Source organism: Oryctolagus cuniculus, chromosome 2 (genome assembly GCF_051225735.1).
Source record: "Oryctolagus cuniculus isolate XC-2025 breed Fujian yellow rabbit chromosome 2, ASM5122573v1, whole genome shotgun sequence".
Taxonomy (NCBI): Eukaryota; Metazoa; Chordata; class Mammalia; order Lagomorpha; family Leporidae; genus Oryctolagus; species Oryctolagus cuniculus.
The window spans coordinates 69,779,764-69,799,715 of record NC_142868.1 but is presented as its reverse complement, the minus strand read 5'-3'; the positions used below and the strand labels follow the sequence as shown (position 1 = coordinate 69,799,715).

At 37.6% G+C, this 19,952-nt stretch overlaps 1 protein-coding gene across 46 annotated transcripts in view; it reads left to right on the top strand.

Annotated features, from left to right (window-relative positions):
* The window catches only part of SORBS2 (sorbin and SH3 domain containing 2), a 381,834-nt gene that overhangs the window by 263,091 nt on the left and 98,791 nt on the right, over positions 1–19,952 (top strand). For 7 of the 46 annotated variants that reach the window (XM_089325827.1, XM_089325793.1, XM_089325788.1 and 4 more), the window contains 4 exons: positions 7,850–7,899; positions 12,271–12,363; positions 17,956–17,982; positions 18,213–18,337. In XM_089325827.1, coding sequence (XP_089181953.1) covers positions 7,890–7,899; positions 12,271–12,363; positions 17,956–17,982; positions 18,213–18,337 — 255 coding nt within the window. In that variant the 5' untranslated portion in view covers positions 7,850–7,889. Of the gene's footprint in view, positions 1–7,849; positions 7,900–12,270; positions 12,364–17,955; positions 17,983–18,212; positions 18,338–19,099; positions 19,733–19,952 lie in introns of all 46 variants that reach the window. The other 39 variants (XM_089325823.1, XM_089325816.1, XM_089325814.1 and 36 more) reach the window with 10 other exon arrangements.

The following is a 19,952-nucleotide window of genomic DNA, read 5'->3' as shown; positions in this document are numbered from 1 at the left end:
ACACACTGTACTGTCAAGTTCCGAGGGGGGTGATCTTGATTCAAACGACATCTTAAGTAAGGCTCTTACAGGAAGATGTCTGCTCTCGGAGTCATGGGAGCTGAGCTGACTTTTGATTGTCTACTTGTTACTATTTGGTCTTGAGGCAGTTATTTCTCTTGTTTTCAAATGTCTGAATTTGATAAAATAAGGTGATTGATTTTAACACCCCTTTCAGAAGCTGGAATTCAAGAAATAAAATGCAGATAAAATGATCTCCGTATTCCTATCAGAGCATTTAATATTTCCAAGTAGGAAAACTGCAAAACTGGAGTTCATGATTTCTTCTCATATCAAGTGGTTTTTGGTATCTATATATGAACATTTTAGATTAAAAGAGGAGGGAGAGGCAGGCATTGTAGTACAGCAGTTAAGGCACAGCATCCCACATCAGAGTTCCTGGGCTCACTTCCTCATTCCACCTCCCATCCAGCTTCCTGCTGATGTGCAGCCTGGGAGGCAGAGGCGATGGCTCTGGTACTTGCGTCCCTGCTACTCAGATTGAGTTCTGGGCTGTTAGCTTCAGCCTGGCCAGTGCCAGCCGGGTATTTGAGAAGCGAACCAGCAAATTCATTCTCCCTCTCCTCCCCCCAGCCCCATCTCCCTCTCCCTCTCCCTCTCCCTCACCTTCTCCCCCTTCCTCTCCTCCTGCCTTTCAAATTAAGAACAAAAAAGGAGAGGGAAACAGAAGAGTACTGAATTTTGAAGATAGTTCTTTTAAAAAATCAAGCATTTTCTCAACATAGAAATGCATTTTTGTGAGAAAAAAGAAAGTCCCAATATATTAAAAAGAAATGAAATCATGCAAAATAATACTCCCTGGCCACACAAAAAACAGACATTTGTGCCTCTCTGTACAATAGTAGAGAGAAGGAGAGACATTTCCACTCAGTGAATAAGCAGAATGGCTGCCATATCAGGATGTTATCACTCTGCAATTTGTCACACAATTCATTATGTGACATTTTATAGACAGCTCTTTTCCTCCAACCATCACTGTGGGTTATAAGCTGTCAAAGGCAATGGGAACTATTGTTGTAAAAGCTAATCAGCACCATCTTTGAGTGTCACTTTCCCTTAGCTCAGTAGTGTTGACTAGTGCTGGGCCGGGAGGCGAGTGTTCAAGTGTTTGATTCAGCTGTTTCGGTAGGTCTGTCTCCTCTTGCTAACCGCAATATGAAGGGGGAAGGGGTGGAGGCAGAAACCTTAGCAAAAAGGAGGATCTGATTAAGGAAGAAAGAAAAGCTGCTTGGAAAGCAGAACTCCTTTTCAATTTCCACATGTTGCTAAGGAGGGAATGGGTTGATTGAGAGCTGGAAGGGTCCTTACACACAACCTGATAAACTGTGTTTCAATCTGAAGCCGTGTAGTAATGTTCCCAGATTATTGTCTAAGACTCAACCATAGGGATAGGTCTGTTTCAAAAAATTGGAATTGCTGCTGAGTGAGAATGACGCCAGTTTGTCTCATTGGGAATTGTTTGCTGTCTGTGGGTGAGAGGGATAGGTTTGATTCTGCCTTGGAAGAAGATAATGGCTTTGGTATAAATTGTTTAGATGCCTAGAAATGGGCAAAACTGGGATTTGAATCCAGGTGTTCCTGATGCCATGACTCAACTGTGTGTTACAGGAATATTCTAATTAATTACTGATATGGCTCACTGCTAAAGTGTCTGGCTTACAAGATCTTCATTGAAGATCTGATTTATTTCCTCTAGGAACTCATTTAGCTTTTGATCATAGAAGTCAATGGAATTTTCCTGGCACTGTACTGTCAAGTTGAACAAATGGGTTTGTCTTAAAAAACAAAGATGCACTTGTATATATGTCTTGTGTGTGGCTATGCCCTGTAGTTATCCTTAAGAACTGCAATAAAACATTGAGGGACATAACAAAAGCAGGATTCTGGAGCAGTATTCAGTCATATAACCATGTAAAGCAAAAAGAAATCAGTATTCTTTAATAGCGTGATTTGCTGACTTTGGGGCTTTGGAATAATACTAGGAAGAGAATCATCCACCAGGAGATTGACTCCTCACCAATACAGTCTCTAAGGAAAATCTGTAAGTATTAGTTTTGAACATTGCATTATAAAGTCTCAATAGGAAAGGTGCTAGTTTCCTTGAAAGATATACAGTGTTTGTTTGGTTTTTTCTTTAGAAAAATTTTCCAGGTATCAGGAAATTTGGAACTTTTCAAAAAACACTGTATATTCTTATAAAATAAATCAATATCGTCATATGTCGCTTCCCCATTCGCAGAGGAACGACACTGGACCCTGCGCTGTTCTTTTTGCCCGGCTCTTCCCGGGTTAGCTGCCGTTCCCTCATTCGTGGAGGAACGACGCCTTCCCGGGTTAGCTGCCGGCCCCCCGCCTCCGCGGAGAGGCGGCACCCCCCCCCCCACTTTCCCCGCTTCCGCGGAGGAGCGGCACACCACCGGCCGGCTCTCTCAGGGGCTGCTCAGATGTTCCTCAGATGTTCCTGGTGCACGTTGTCTCTCTCCTCCTTTATAGTCCTCTTCCACCAATCCGTGCTCTGCTGCCCACACGCCGAGCACGCCGCTCTCCTCCAATCAGGAGCAGGATCAGCTCCTGCAGCTTATCAAACTGATGAGGCAGCTGCGTAGAGGTTGTTTGCTCCCTCTCAGCGCCATATTGTGGGAGAGCAGATGCATAGAATTAGTCCTAGTTCCAGTAATTTAGTCTAGTCTCAGTTGCTCCCCACAGTCATACATTTTTGTTTCTTTATTATTGACAGCAATGATTTTCCCCTAATTCCTGGAAATAATATAGGCTGTGCTGTGACCTCAGAATATATGTATAAATGCTGTGGATGATTTGGCTCCTGAGAACTAAGGATTCATTTTCAGGTACCATTAACTCCAGAATGTTGGGAGGGATTCAGCATTCTTGTGAGCATGAACAATCAGCCCTGTGATATTTCTTGTACATACCCCTCAGAGGCGGAGGAGTCTCTGAGTTGGCGTCATGTAAAGGCTGCCAATTAGGGGGAATTATTCAGAAAAGAGGTTGAGGTAGATTCTTGTGCTTCTGAATTCAGAACTGAAAGGACACCATAAACCCCTTGCAGTTTTCCTGTGACTTTTCCAAAGCAGCATGCTGACATATTTGAAAAGATAACGAAAGATGAATGTCAACCTAAATTAAGTCATTTGACTATAATTGAAATATGAAATCATTCAGCGTTTATGGATGCTTCTAATCACCGCTGGAGAGTGAGAAAGAGAAATGCACTGATGTCAGTTTATCCAGAAAGAGGAGTACAGATGACCCCATTCAAAGTAAATAAGTGAATTCAGGTGAAAATCTGGTGTACAACCTTCACATGCATCACATAGTTTTCTTTTTTAAAAAATATTCATTTATTTATTTGAAAGGCACAGTGTTAGAGAGTGAGGGAGAGAGAAAGATAGATCTTCCATTCTCTGGTTTACTCAAATGGTCGCAATGGCAGGGGTTAGTCTGAGCAGAAACATCAGGAGTCCAAAGCTCCACCCAGGGCTCCCACGTGGGTAACAGGGGCCCAAGTAATTGGGCCATCCTTTGCTGCCTTCCCAGGCACATTAGCAGGGAGCTGGAAGTGAAGTAGAGGAACCGACATTCAAACCAGTGTTCTACTCCGATATGGGGTGCTGGCTTTGCAGGTAGCAGGTCAGCTCACTGCGCCACAATGACAGCACCATGCACCATATTTTTATTCTTGTGTTTAAAATCTCTCAAAATATCTAACCTCTTACAATATTTTTCTACCACTTAGACTATGTGCCCTGTTTATTGAATAATATAATTATGAATAGGTCAACTTCAAAATAACTGTAGAAATTTATTGAATTGAAATTATTCCATGGAAAATCTTTTGGGCAACTCCTCACATTAACTGAGCTCAAATTTAGTCCTCTAGTTTTATAGATGGCTTGGTGTTTAAATTCAGATCTATTAAAATAAAGTGACTTAGCACTCTTGGCCAAAATTGATAAAAGAATCTGCTTCTCTGCAGAATGGGCTGCCTGATAATCAAATGTGAGCATAAGTGTGTGCTCATGAGTAGGAAGTCACATTAGTGCTCACTGTGAAGGTCCAACTTCTTTGAACTTTCATTCAAATGTTCAAATACCAATTTGTTCTCTGATGTATGCTTGGGAACAAAGGCAGCTCTAAAAAAAAGGAATTAAAAAAACACCAAAACAAGATGGTCTATGATCAAAAGAAACTCAGGTAAAATTAAGGTCTATAGACACAAAGTTGTATTGTTGCCCTTGCATGAACAACCAACATAATCTAATGCCATGCGCATATTGGGAAGAAAGTCTACTCTGACCCCTACATAAAACAAATCATGGCTATACACAGATCAGTTTACTTATGAAGTTGCTTTTTATGAAAAACTTGGGCAAGAACTGAATTCAAGTAAGAACAGCCTCAAAAGGCCCACTGAAAATCATTTTGACACCCTAATGTACAGAGAATTCTTTGCTTTATGGATTGCCGACTGAACTTCAAAGTAGTTTGCATTTTATGGTCAGTTTTCATAGTCTTGGCCCTGGTTAAATTACAACTTAACGAAACACTGTCTAATACAATTTAAGAAATACTGTCTTCTTCCAGTAACATGCAAACTCTCTAGGAATTTGATGCTTTCCGGAATAATCTGTGCTTGTTACATAAGCACAAAGATACTTTTTCAGAGCAGAACAAAAGAGATTAGATTCACTTTAGTTTAAACTGTCTAAAGAGAATGTTCAGTCCTGGATTTGTTAATAGCTTTGGTATAAATCATGGAAATAGAATCATGCATTTTTATTAGTCACCCAAGAAGCCTTTGAGTTTCAGGTTCTTCTTGAGAGCGCAATTACTGTGGCTCTTCTTTCAACAACTTGGAAAATGTCTTGGCTGATTAGGAAGTTAGTCATTTCACATCTTGACATCTACAACAATGCAAAGTTTTAAAACCTCACAAATTACACTTATAAGTAACAGGATACATCTCTAAGATGAGAAGCTCAAGGATTTGTGGCGCCTCTTTGTTCTCCTTAATCCTATTTTCTTGAGTGTTGGATGTTTTGTAAATATCTGCATTTGAATCCAAACAATAAATATTGTCATTAATTCTCTAATGTGGCATAAAAACATTGTTATTTTATATGAGCAGGTTCTGCCCTCTCAGACTTAACCTTCCTTCAATGATGACGTTTTCTTTCTCAATCAGCCCAAATACTATCGTTGTCATTCAGTTTAAAAACCTATAGCAGCGATAAACATAAAGTATTGCCTTGTTCCAAAAGGAGTGATAGAGTGGAATTTGACCAATGCCCCTCCAGTCCTCATGTTTTGGAAGTTGTTTAGCCCTTCCTGTTTTAGAAGTTGCCTGGGCCATGGTCACAGACATCCCCTGAGGCTGTGCTTTTCCATTTGTTTTGTCCATTTAAGGATAACATATTAGGAGTTTTGCTAGTGAGAGGTTAAAATAAATAACATTCAAGAGCACTTTCTCAAAGCTCCTGTACCGACCACTGCCCTTCCCCTGGCTTCCTCGGTATCCCTGTGACATGACGTGAAGACTGCAGGGTCAGCTTCTCAGAAATAGGCAGCATCTCCTGTGTGATCCTGGAAAGAAACAAAAACAGAAATATGCCTCTCTATTCGTATACAGTGAAAAGTATCCGAAAACGTTCGGCATAATAAAGGTCCCTTAATCACTGTAGAAGTCAATTGGCCTGTGATATTTCACTATAAAATTCACAATAAGCCGGCGCCGTGGCTCAATAGGCTAATCCTCCACCTTGCGGCGCCGGCACACCGGGTTCTAGTCCCGGTTGGGGCGCCGGATTCTGTCCCGGTTGCCCCTCTTCCAGGCCAGCTCCCTGCTATGGCCAGGGAGTGCAGTGGAGGATGGCCCAGGTGCTTGGGCCCTGCACCCCATGGGAGACCAGGAAAAGCACCTGGCTCCTGGCTCCTGCCAGGATCAGCGCGGTGCGCCGGCTGCAGCGGCGGCCATTGGAGGGTGAACCAACGGCAAAAGGAAGACCTTTCTCTCTGTCTCTCTCTCTCACTGTCCACTCTGCCTGTCAAAAAAAAAAAAAAAAAAAAAAATTCACAATAATGTTAGGGTTACTCGGGAGTAGAGTGGAGGCTCTAAGCATGCTTTCTGCCCAGCCTCTCCCATACTGCAGTATTGTTCCAGGATAGATGGACACAGTACACAATCAGGTGACCCAACAATTAAATGCCATATAGTGAGGATATCACCTGAATTGTTTTCAATTTATACCTCTAAAAAATACATTGGGGTAAAAATTAGTAGTGTGATTTTACCATTCTATATGTCTATATGTTCATTGGTTTAGTGAACCCCAAGGTATTAGTAATTCAACTAGGCAAAAAGGAAATGAGAGAGAGAGAGAGACACAGAAAGAGAGAGAGAGAGACACAGAAAGAGAGAGAGAGAGAGAGAGAGATCCTACTCCTCTTGGTCCATAATTATATCTCATATCATTTTCATTTCATATCATATTTACTTCATCCTTTTTCCCCTACCAGAACAGATAGATATTATTATATTTAGTTGGATTTCACATTTTTATTTTACTATGACAATTTCACAGTGGTAATGAGCAAAGGCATACTTTGTATGAGAGATGAACTTCAGTAGCCATAGTGAAACAACATAGTGGGTGAGGAATTGAGAGGAACACATAAACACAGGCGAGTGGTCAAAAGGCACGAGTGAGTGAGAGCTCTGGCAAAGACAAGAGAGCCAGAAAAATCAGCTGCTGTTCTTCTAAGAGACTGGAAAAAAAAAAGTATATTTATCAAAAGACTTTCTCAACAAGTGATCATGACAGGTGATTTAATTGCAACCCTATCTCTACTCATCCATAAGGAATAAATATTAAGAATTATTAGATGCTAGAGTGCTAATGTGTATAAAAATTGTGGATGCTTTATGTGGGGGAACTTTATGTGGATATTTAAATACAGGCAGGACAGCAGGGGTTAAACATCTCTTCAGAGCTCTTGGTCTGAAAAGGTTTGCTTCCTTGTAAGAATGCCCTTCCTCTTTGGTTTTAGGGTATGGATAAATATACAAGACTAAAAATGGACTTAGAGAAAATGCCATGGAAATAACTGACATCTCACGTGTAATCAAATACACAATGTTAAAAACTTTCCTCTGAGAGAAGCACCATTTTTAATGTATTACCCTCAGTTGCAAAGCACAATTCAACTTCATTAGGAAAAAGTACAGTGACTGATACTAAAACAGAAGCAGATTTTGTAGTAGTCATTTACTTCTCTGTCTGAAAAGCAAAAAGAGACAAATCTCATCTTTCTTGACTGTGTCTTCAAATTATGCATTAAATGTATTACATATTCCCTGGTAATGAATGGACATAAGGTGATGGCTTCAAAAATATACCAGGGGACCTTTTAAATTTCTGGAAGAGGACACTTAATAACCAATGGTATATTCCAGTTTAAAGGACAAAAACATTCATATAAGTGTTTTCAAAACATATAATTTTTAAAAATTAAAATTCTTCTCCACACTCTTCTACTAATGGTCACCATAAACAAAAATATAAATTCATGATCATAAGATCAATAATGATTGGTTGAACTTGAAAATAATTTTAAGGTCTGTGCACCTTATTCAATCCTTATTTAAATAAGACTAATGTTATTGTGATACTAACTTATTGCTACACCAAAAACAAAAATAAAAATTCACCTTCATGATATTTTGTTCCACATGCTCGTGAACAAATTATGCATCATTTTTTCCCTACAGGAAAACTGAAGACCTTAATAACAAACCCTCCAAGGTCAAAATGAATACAGGTATGCTGTCTCTGCTAGTTAAAAACTCTTTAGTCTTGCTCTATAAAAATCATCATTGCCCTCAATCATTAGTTTAGCTCTCTGCTGATCCTAAATTGATGTTGGGCTTCTGATTAGATATGTAGTCTAGAGTCATGAATTTATTTCTTTGTCTTTGTGCTCCAATCTCACAGTCATCAAAAGAAGAATTTTCTGTCATCTTACTCCCTTTTTCTCCAATCAGATTTGGAAATTAATTCCTATGAATGCTAAGAAGATATTTACATCATTTGTATACAGGCATTTGAACTGCTTCATTCCATATAGGCTAAAATTCTTAGGCAAGTTGCTCCAATGGAAAATATTTAAACTTTGCCATTCTATAAACTTTCTATGTAGACAAAGTTTGCAAGTGGAATGCCAAAGCTTTATATAAAATCAATTTAATTAATATGTAGGCATAATACACATCTAGTCATAAGCTTTATATTTTTAAGTGTGCTAATAGTATTTCCAAGTAGCCCAACAACATCATTGTTCTGAACTCTGTATGAATCCAGAATTAATCTTAATTGTAAATATTTATGATACATTCTATGTATATATGAATTTTTTATAATAGAAATACTTTGGTTTATAATTTTACCTCCTCAAACCCCTAAATTTTTATATACAGCATTAAATGGGAAAATACTTCCTCATTGAAATGCTGTCATTTGTGTTCAAATGATACCATTTCCTATCTACAAGGACCCCTGGGAAGCTGTTTTAGTCAATTGCCCCATAAGCAGAGGAGAAAAGATGACTCAAGATATCCTCTTATATCAAGCTCATTGTCTTTTTGCTCACACTTATTATAATCAACATACCTAGAGGGAGGATTACCAACCATTGATGAAACTAATATCTGACCCCTAGGCCAAGTATAGAGACATAGGCCAAGCGCATCCTCCGATGCTGCCCCCTGAGCAGAGACCTGCTCTCACTGACCTCACAGGTGCTACGTTGTCTAGATCTTGATGATGCAGCTGACTCATAGATGTGTAGAGCAGCAGGCAAGATGAGGGTTGTGAAGATAGTCAAAGGGTGTGAGGAAGACTTAGAAACCATGAGAAATGAGAATCCTGGAAATGAATCAATCCGAGGCATTTTGACAATTGGAGATGTGAGCATTAGACCTGGGAAGTGAAATAAGAAATATTATTAGGCAAAGGAGACTGAAGAAAACAAACAGAATGTGGAGCCCACAGCCAGAGTAGGGTAAGCCATGTTGTGGCACCACAGTTACTCCAGCAGAATGCCTACATCAGGAAGTTACATATACTGATTGTTCCGAGGGAGCATCTTGAAGCCTGAAGTTGAACATGACTTCCCAATATCCTTCATTTAGTTGAGTAACTTTTAACTATTTATTATTTCTATTATGAAAGAGGTGTGTGTGTATATATATATATTTGATTGTACTATATATACTATATTTATAGCATTCAAGATATTCTAGAAGGGATATTATTCATGTAATTCAATTCCTATTAGCAAAGTAGGCATACAGACATTGGTAAATTTGTTTGAGTCTCTGAGTGCTTGAGCCAAGTTACTGCGTAGTGGTATGAACATAATCCTTTAAGGCATCCTGTCATCGCTTCTTGGCCTTTTGGCTAAGATCAAGTGTAAGGCATCCTGTCAGTGAGCTTGACTCTGGAAAAAGTGCTGATTTCCATAGGATTATTACACTTATATATAAATACATGTAAAATATGATATTCACAATTATGCATGAAAGTGATGAGAAATGACTAAAACCCTTTGTTTATAATTCCAAAGGAATACTATGTTACTATAAAAACATACCACTTTAAAATGTATATGTATATATAAATATTGCTTGAGTAAGCTAGAGACTTTGCCACTGTACTTAGAAAATAGAAATTGGTTCCTAAATAGAAAAGAAGCAAAATTGGCCTTCATTATCCACCTATCAAAAATTAAAGAGATATATTACTGCTTAAATATGCATGTATCAGTCACCAAGATTTAAATATCTCTTTTAAATTAGGGTTTTGCTTTGAGTCGAATGCATAATAAATCTGGCGAAGGAGAATGTGGTTCATTGCTCATAGTGGAAAGCTAAACCATGTAGAAAAATAAACAAAATAAGTTGTATCTCTCTCCAAGAATTTGTGACCCCTGTTTTCTAAGACAGATCTCCGCTATTGAAGAAAGCAGAAAGACTTCAAATAATTCACTGTCTGTGATCTACCCATGATTGTTTTCCAGCAGTAGAAATAGTTTCCCAGAGTCTCATGGCACAATGGAAGAGCATTGGTGTCCTAACAACTTAGAAACCACTTGACAAAATAATACACTTAAATTAAAAGAAAAACAATGATTTAATTTCATCTTTTATAGCCACAATTACTAAATAGTGGTATGAGCACTCCTGTTGCTCGCTGAAATCATCTCAGACCTTGGAATTAGATTGTATATGGACACTCTCATTTACTGGCCCAAAACGATTTTTAAGTATACTCGCTTTTTTTTTTAATCATAGCAACATTACAAAAGCTGTTTTCCAAAAACATGAAGTCATCAAAAGGAATACAGCACCAAGTCTTATGTTGAAATTGAACTACCTCAAGCTAATAGTTCCTGCAGTGTCCAACAACATCACTCTGCTCTCCTCAAAAATGTGAAATATCCCCCTACAGGTCCGTAAATTCACCGAGGTATCTGGAGGCGTGTTGGCCCTCAGTTGGAGCATCATCGATTTGACCAGTGACCCTGGATCTTTTCTTTCTGGAATTTCTACTTTTACTCCCTCTTTTTGTTTCCAGATATTCAAAATTAAAAGAACTAGGAAATAAAATCCACCTTAGAGCACTGTTAGTGTTCACTTTCAACACTCTTGCCTATATACCCTTTTGAGGTCAGTCAATAGCTACTCAATACCATGTACCCACTATCCTTACCTCCACTTCAGCAGACATATTTGTGTCTCATACCTGTTTTTAGTTTGTCTAATTTGCTGAAATACTATTGGATTTTGTGAGTTTCTACCATTGTGCCTTTCTCTTTAGTTCTTACCTACAGTGTGTAATTCATTTGGCTTACCTTCTTTTTTTGTTGCTCAAGTAAATTTTCTGGTTTAATTACTTTCGATGTGAGGAAATTGTTAATTTAGAAATTATCATATGTTGATATGAGAAGCACTCACCAATTTTGATATGCATTGATCTTACTATTTTTAACACCTTTAGGAATAATTTACTCATATTTTATTTTAAGCATCTTTTCTAATCTAAATTCTCTCATATGTAATATACCAGATTTTTTCCTTATGAATTAAAGAAAAGGTAGAATTAATATGTGACAATATATGATCATGATGTTCTCATATTGATGATTTTACTCATATTATTTGTCTTTATTATCATAACTTCCAAAAGACTTATTTGAATTTATTTTGACTTAATGAGCACAATGACAGGAATGAAGAAAACTATTTATTGCATATGTTATATTAAAAAGGAATGTGAAAATAGAACGGGAATCTACTTATAACTAGAACATTCACCTTCCAATTTTAGAAAGACCTGCCTTCCAAATTTAGAAGTCTAAATTTCTGACATTAAAGTGACACGCATTTGCACTTAATTCACTTCCCATTGTGGTTTGAATAATTGGAAATATATATCTCATGCTACACATATTGTTCAAACATATGAAAGCAATAAATTACTCTTTCAACATCATTTAAATGCTATATATATCGATATTCCTTGATTTTTATCAGTCTATTTCCATAACTCTGGTTTCTCTTCAGATCATATAAGTCTTTTGCCTTTTATTAATAATAACTGCAGACACAGAATTCCATAATGCCATGTGTGTTTTATAAATCATGTCAATGTATCATGCCTATGTTAGTTAAAAACTTTTACTGTAAGAATACTCAAGCTATCTTCAGAAATCTCAATATCTACAATGCTGTAAAATCTAAATGAAAGATAAAAAATTATCACACTAAATTTTAATTTGAAATAAAGCTACACTGCTTGTAGATTAGTATGACTTGAATTTAAATAGTGTAAACAGAGTTAAGTTCTGTGCCTGGGTTCTCATTCAAGGAAAACCATAAAATGTTACTTACAAAATCTTTTGTTGTTTCACTAAGGCACTGGCATCTATTTCTGAGACAGACTGTTTTTTTTCTTTTGTTTTGCTGGTTTCAGTTTGGGGGTAGGTATGAAATTTGCCGCTGTGTCCCATGGTTACTAATTCCGACTGTTCATCTTTCTCATGGATGTCTGGCACATCTCACTTAAAACGCATGATGTTGCATGTGCTTTCCTTGTTGCCTTGGCCTCTGCTATTTCATTTTTTTGCTTCCAGATAGCGGTGGGTGTGCTCGCAAACGTGCCGCCATGTCTGTTACGTTAACATCTGTGAAGAGAGTTCAAAGTTCTCCAAACCTATTGGCTGCAGGTATAATATCACTAACTCACAGAATGTCACACTTGAATGGCTTTACCTGACATTTCTCTCTTTCCAGAATGAGCTGGTTTGGATAAATCAAATAGCTGGAAATACCTTTCAGATACCCCCAAGAGTTCTTATTTTTCTTGTCCCAAGAATAGCTCTGATCCCTCCTGACTGTTCCTGTACTAAAAATAAGAAGTCAAGAAAATTGATATCTTGTAGAAAACATTTTAAAAATCTAATTTAAAACAACAGTCACTTGCCAAAAATATGTTGAGTAACTGCTAATAACTATTTAAGTTTCTGTTACCTCATGAACCAAAGTAACATAATATTTCATTAAGATAATTCACATGCTCTTTTTGTCAGTTTCTGCCTAAACACTATTGTGGAATAGGAACACAAAGGATCAACAAGAGGGATTTGTTGGAAATTGAATCTTAATTCCCTTCTTCACCAAAGATTGCAAACAGAATTTTAGAATATTAGTTTTGAATAAGACTTTACCCTTCCTTTAATCCAATCAGCAAAAATCCTTCTAATCTATGCTTTAAAATATACCAAAATGTTGACTAATTAAGAGTGACATGCACAGATACAAATATACTCTAGAAAGTATTTGAGAGTGTGACATTTCAGTATTCACCAACATGGGTCTCTTTATTTGCATTTTTAAACTTAGTAGGTAATTTATATAACCTTTCTTTTTAAAGTAATTTATTAACTACTTAATTCTTTAGTTTCTTGGAGTCACAGCAAATGTATGATAATTACTACAATACAGTTCTCATAAATTCTCATGTTAATGTGATATTAATACAAATAAAACAGAACCAATGTAGTTCAAACATACACTTCTAAGAATATAGTGATGGGTTTCTTCATAATGTCTGTAATGATTTACCTAAGCGTGCCAGCAGCATCTGCATCAAGAGGAGAGACAGCAATGGCAGAAAATCCAAGCAAGCTAGTGAGGCCCCCTGTCTTTAGCTCTAAAATAGACCCAGAGCTTCTGCTGACTGCTTGGTTGCTTGGTTTGATTCTTGATGGTTAGTTGCAGATAGAGGTTCCTTATTTCCTATGTAGAAGATAATAGGTTTGGGAGCAGAAGTAAAAAGGGGATAGAGAGTCTTTAAGTAATTTTAATTCTCACTGTGCTTATCACAGTCTCTTACATGCATACATTTAGCAGTTGATTAAATATTCAATTTCACTTTAAAGCCCCTTTGTCCTAAACTACCGAGATCCATTAAGCAAAAACCAACTTCCAAGTGAATAATGCCACTTCCATCTACCACCCCCAACACACAAACGAATGTCAATGTCCAAGTATAAATTTTAAGTCAGGATGTTCCATAATATATTGAGTTAAAAGAAAATACAGGTTGCATTGAAATGAATGTAGTGTCATCTCATTGTGGTTTAAAAATGTATTTATACATATTTGCTCATGAGTATATGAACATGAAAACATGTTAGAAGGTCTACAGACATGTTTACATTGGATACCTTATGGAAAAAAGAAATCAAAGGAAGAAAGAAAATAAATAAAAGATGGGGCTCCTCATGTAATTGAAACATCTCTGCCATGAATATTGTTGATAAGGTAAAATGCCAGTCCAGGTTTCTCAGGTGTGGACCACTGATGCACATGCTAGGAAGTGGTACAGGCTACAAAATGCCAGCTTGTTGTTGTTTATAAAACTACCTATAAAGGAGCAGTGTTAGATTGAATTAGACATTGCCATTTTGGAGGGCCAATGACAGTATTAGCAATGTCATAGCATTTTATTTGATAGAAAAGTGTAATGCCTCAGAAGTATGGCATATTCTTCAGTAGCAAGAGTATGTAATAGCTCTGGGCTATCTGACATCTTACATCACTGGAGTAAGATTTCTAGAGAATGAAATCTCCTGAATTTTGGATTTACTTGTGACTTTAGAAACAAACCTCTTGTGTCAATTAGACCCAGAAGAGATAATTTTCAAAGAAGGTTTAATTACATTTTAAGGAAAGAAATCATCATCTTTTATGCCTTTTCTGTACTAGCTTTCATAAAGACTTACTTGAATCATATAAGAACTTACTTGAATCAAAACTTACATGAATCAAAAAGGAATTAACAAATATTTATTGAATTTGATATTACTGAAATGCAACAGCTTTTACATAAAGATGAGACAACTTCCATAAAAGATTCTAAGTCTCTTTTGCTCCCCTCCTAGCCCAGAAAGTCAATAGAAGCCAGCAATTATTGGTCCCCCAATCAGCAATCTTTCTTTCCCTTTTACTAGAAGTCCCTTTGGACAATTCATCACAGCATATGCTGATATCTGAAACCTGAGCTAGAACCAACACCATGACTATAAAGAAACAATCGAAGTTCACTTTATTCCACAGAAATACTTGGCAGTGCCAGTGAACGTGGCTCAGGGTGATTGGCTGCAACATAGGAATCACTGCATTAGAGATAGGAGCTTGCCAAAACCTGCCTGTTTTATGCCCTTAAGAAAATAAGTCTGCCATACCTCAAGTTTTCTTCTTAAAAAAAAGAAACAGAATTTGGTTGTAACGTTCCTACCTCACTGAGAACTTAATCAGTTTCCAAGCTCACAAGGATTGTCAGAATTAAATGAAGGTTAATGAAGGAAATTCCTGGAAAGGCCTACTGCAGTACTTAGAAACACACTAGGCGCTCAATTAGTTTACTTGCATTTAATTAATGGACTTAAATAAATTCTTGCAAGGCACTTGAACTTGAAACAAGTTATAAGAATTAAAATTATTTTCAAGAAAAATATAGATGATGGTGTCAATATAGTATAACAGTTAAAAGAAATTTATATAAACCCTGAGAGCGGAGATTATGATATGGAAGCTAGGGATCAGAAATAGCCACATAACAACTGTGATGTTAGAATCATAAAGTTGGAAAGAAGTTTTGAGGCACCCAGTCCAATCCCTGACACCAAGCCAAGAGTATCCTGAACATTTTTGACAGATACTCACCAACTTGTGCCTAGACACAGGGAGAGCTCATTGTACTTGTCAAGAGCGTTTAGAGTTCTTAGTACTCAAAGATCCTATTTATGTTCACATCCAAAACAGCCAGGGGAATGGTAAACCATCCTATGTGTTCATTCTCACGTTTTCAGGGGAACAATGACTGTGGATCAAACAGCACTGGAAACTAAGGACTCGGATGCCTAGAGTCCTACTCTTGTCTTTTCACAATCAAATGATTGTCAATAATGTTCAAGATTTGGGGCAAAACCATTTTCCCCATCCATCTGCTGAATTTTTGTTTTTGTAATGATCTTCTCTTTACTTGATGTGGAACTGGGGTACTTTCTGTTATCTGCTTCAAACCACACACATCTTCCCTTTCACAAGTTTTCCTAGCAGAAATCAAATAAAAGCAGGACTATGAGGAAGGGTATCCCTGTGGGAAGCTATCTGTCTCTCAGTGCCTGCCTCTAAAGGCTGTAATAAAAAAGCAAATCAAGACCAAGTTTTTAAAATCCCTACAAATGGATTTATTTTAGAGTCTGAATTGTTGTACTCGTCAGAATCTTTAAAGAGCCACCTACTCAAAAGTAGACTTTAATCATCAATGTAAGCTTCATTACATTTCCAATTCCAATAAAAATGATGATGATTATATTACTGAGTTGTTTTACCAAAGGTAATACTAGTCCATCCAGAAGTTTTGATTCATGACCACTTTTCTCTTTTCTCTGAATTCTACAAACGATGAGCAAGTTCCTCTGGAAATCCCTCAGCCCAGCATCCCAGGGAGGGGTCCATTCTTGAGCCAAGTGATTCACCTTTTGGAGATTTTTTTTTTTTTTTTTTTTTTTGACAGGCAGAGTGGACAATGAGAGAGAGAGAGACAGAGAGAAAGGGCTTCCTTTGCCGCTGGTTCACCCTCCAATGGGCGCCGCGGCCGGCGCACCGTGCTGATCCGATGGCAGGAGCCAGGTACTTCTCCTGGTCTCCTATGGGGTGCAGGGCCCAAGCACTTGGGCCATCCTCCACTGCACTCCCTGGCCACAGCAGAGAGCTGGCCTGGAAGAGGGGCAACCGGGACAGAATCTGGCACCCCGACCGGGACTAGAACCCGGTGTGCCGGCGCCGCAAAGCAGAGGATTAGCCTAGTGAGCCACAGCGCCTGCCCCTTTTGGAGATTCTATAATCCCCAGTGTGGTCACCCGTATGAACAAAGCTGCCCTCCTACAAACTATACATTAAAGGGCGTTGTTCAAGTTTCCTTCAAACCTGCTCAGTACATCCTCTTCTTCCTACCTGCACCCCTTGCACCCCCATGCAGATAGCTCCTGTTCCCTCCCTCCCTCCCAGCACATACTACACACCCAACCTTCTGATCTCAATTCCATTTAAACCAAGAGTAAAGTAAATTCCCTATTCTCAGGATGAGAATATTCTATTCCCTATTCTAGGATGAGAACCTATTAGTCTTCTATAACTCACCCATGCTGGAGTCACTCTGATGTACCTAAGCTGGTTCACATTTGTTTTTCTTCCTTTGATTTGGAAAGAATCCATATCAACCAATTTATCTAAAAATCAAACATATTTCTCAATACACTTTTATTATTCCAAATTCATGGGTTCAGACTTCAAAATAACTATTCCTGAAGTATAAGGCAAGTGAAGAGTGCTTTAACATATAAGAATCATTTTCCACTAGGTATTGAAGCAATTAAAAATGATATCAGGGGACATGTAGAAGACATGTAGAAAGTGGACAGCAGTTTAGGCTAAATGAACCCCAGGGGCCTTTCCAAAGTCCAGGCTTTGTCAGTCTAAATGGAGCAAACCATGTGATAATACAACTTGACCACCTCAAATTATCTATAGAAGATTCTTGAGCATACCATTCCAATAAAAATGATGATGACTATATTACTGAGTTGTATTACCAAAGGTAATTTAATAATACCAAAATTTGTTTTCCGCAGCTTACTAGCTGAAAGACAATGGAATGATTTGCTAACTACTTCTTCATATTTGAATATAAAATGCCTTTAAATGTCAATAAGAAAAAAACTCAAGGTCTACAGAATAATTTGCAAACATCACATAATATGGTAGTCATGTTTATGATTTCCTAAAGTAAAAAAAAAAGGCAAACTACAAAAAAATTTGGATTCTATTTAACTTATGAGATAAATATGTTCAGTGACAGCAGGACATTGACTAACAGGATCAAGTGGTTTCATTTAATGCTAGGAGAAATATTCATTATTTATAAATCAGATCACTTTTGATCCTTTAATTTGATATTTAGAAGTTCATTTATCTGTATTGAGCAATATGATGATTAAAGTTAAATGATTGCAATATTATTGAGGGGAAAAATCAGTGTTTGATATATGTGTTAATCATATATTATAAATATTTAATAAATGACTTTCTAATTGGGGGAAAAATAAATGGACAAACCTCCCATGTGTAAGCTTGATATGCTCAGTTTTAGGGTTAAAATGACATTTGCAAAAATAATGCAAGGTGATTATTACTGGATAGATCATTTATTTCACTGTAGTTTTAATTTCAACTTTTTTTTCTTTCAGGACGTGATTCTCATTCACCTGATTCAGGTACAGAAAAGATATTCTGAAAAACTATTGCTTTTGTTGTGTGAATGTTCAACATGTTCATAGTCACACTGTTGGCTTCAAGTTAAGCTTAAATTTCATATACTGTTATGCATATTAAAATTAATGTCTAGCAACTACACTTCAATTTTAGAATTAAACAATAAATTATGTGAAAAAGTGTAAGTGAACGTAGATATTTTTGTATCCAATTTGTTTTCCCTTAATAAAAGCTTGGAGAACTTACAATGATCGAAATCAAGAGACACTGAACGGAGATGCTACATATTCCTCTCTTGCAGCAAAAGGTTTTAGGAGCGTTCGACCAAACCTCCAAGAAAAAAAATCTCCAACTCAGGTAATCCTGCACACTCCTGTCTATTGTGCGATCTTAACGTGTGGTTATTAGACTATGATTTTAGAGCCTGTTTCCGGTGTGCAAATTTTGAAACATGTTTTTATTTGTAATGTGTGGCTTTTGCATTTGTATTACAACACAAAGGATAAGCTTCAAGTTCAAAACAGGTGTCTTTTTTTTTCCCCTGATTAAGCGCATAAAAATAGGTCAGTTTCCAACATGATGCTTAGGACATATTGTAACTCTTAAAAAGCTGACAGCTGGCCAATGCTTTGGATTTCAAAATTATGAGGTCAACAATACATTATATATTCAATAAATATGAGTTCTGCAACTGTACATTATGTTAACTAAAGAGATTCTGTGTTAGAGACATTAGTAAAATTGTGCCACAAGCATGAAAAAATGTTACAAAACAATGTAACCAAATGAGCCATATACTTATATTCTGCAAGATCTAAAAATATACAGAAAGAACATATGCTCACTTTGAGTATATCAAGAATGTAGATGGAGACAAACTTTATAATGTATACTCTAGAGAAACAGCTGCTCCCCTGAGGGCAACTTCTGATAATAAATTAAAATACATTCTAAATAGAAGGAAAATATTCCTTCGATGTAGCCAGCCAAATGCAGAGCAAATAAGAGGGTATGATATTGCTCTACCTTCTGTGAGGGCATGGTTGACCTGGTTTCTTTCATGACTAACTTTAACTTTCTCTGTTTTTCCTTCAACATTACTTCTTTCTCTGGCTGCAGTTGACAATCCAGGCACCCCCTCCCCCAGCCCAAAAAAACCACTTCTGTAGTGCCTCCATAATCAATGACACACAGGGTGACCTTTTAGAGCAATCAGTGACTAACACACTAATTCCCTCCTCTACTGAAGACCTTATTAACAGGAAACCTGTCCAGGCAGCCATGTATGCTAACGAAGACTCCAGCGAAACAATTGTCTATTCCGAGGAGTCTAACACAACCGTATCTTATACACAAAAAATCAGTCATCCGCCACCAGCAGCTTCTGACACAAATCCTGCACCATTTCTACTAGAGGACTACACGCAAGATTCTCAGACTCGGAGAATTTCTACCTTGAAACTAACCCATAACCAGAATCCAGGAAGTCCTTTCCCCTTCACCACCCCACCGTGCCCCAAACCTGTTGAAGTCCCATCATTTCTCAAAACACCTTGCTCACCGCCCCCTAACCCAGTGCCTGAGACACACACAGCATCTCTTTCCATTCACATAGCTCCGCTTTCAGGAAACAACCCTGAAAGCCACAGTCAGCGACCTGAGCTTCCTGCAGAGTCTGCAAAGATACCTGTTCGGCCCGAGAGACACAAGCCTGCACCTGCTGTGGCCGCTCAGTCCTCAGACTGCCACGTGGTACATTACGCTTCCCAGTGTCTTCTCACACGTGGCCCAGAGAGGCTAACTTGCTTGTTTTTGGGCTTCTTATAGAATGAAATGCTTTATTAGTTTCCAAGGAAGGGAAAGGAGAAAGAAACCACCTACTAAATTCATCAGTTTATTTTAAGTTATCTTTTAATCCAAATATGTATATTCCTTTATTTAGTTGATATAGATCAATGCACATTTTATACAG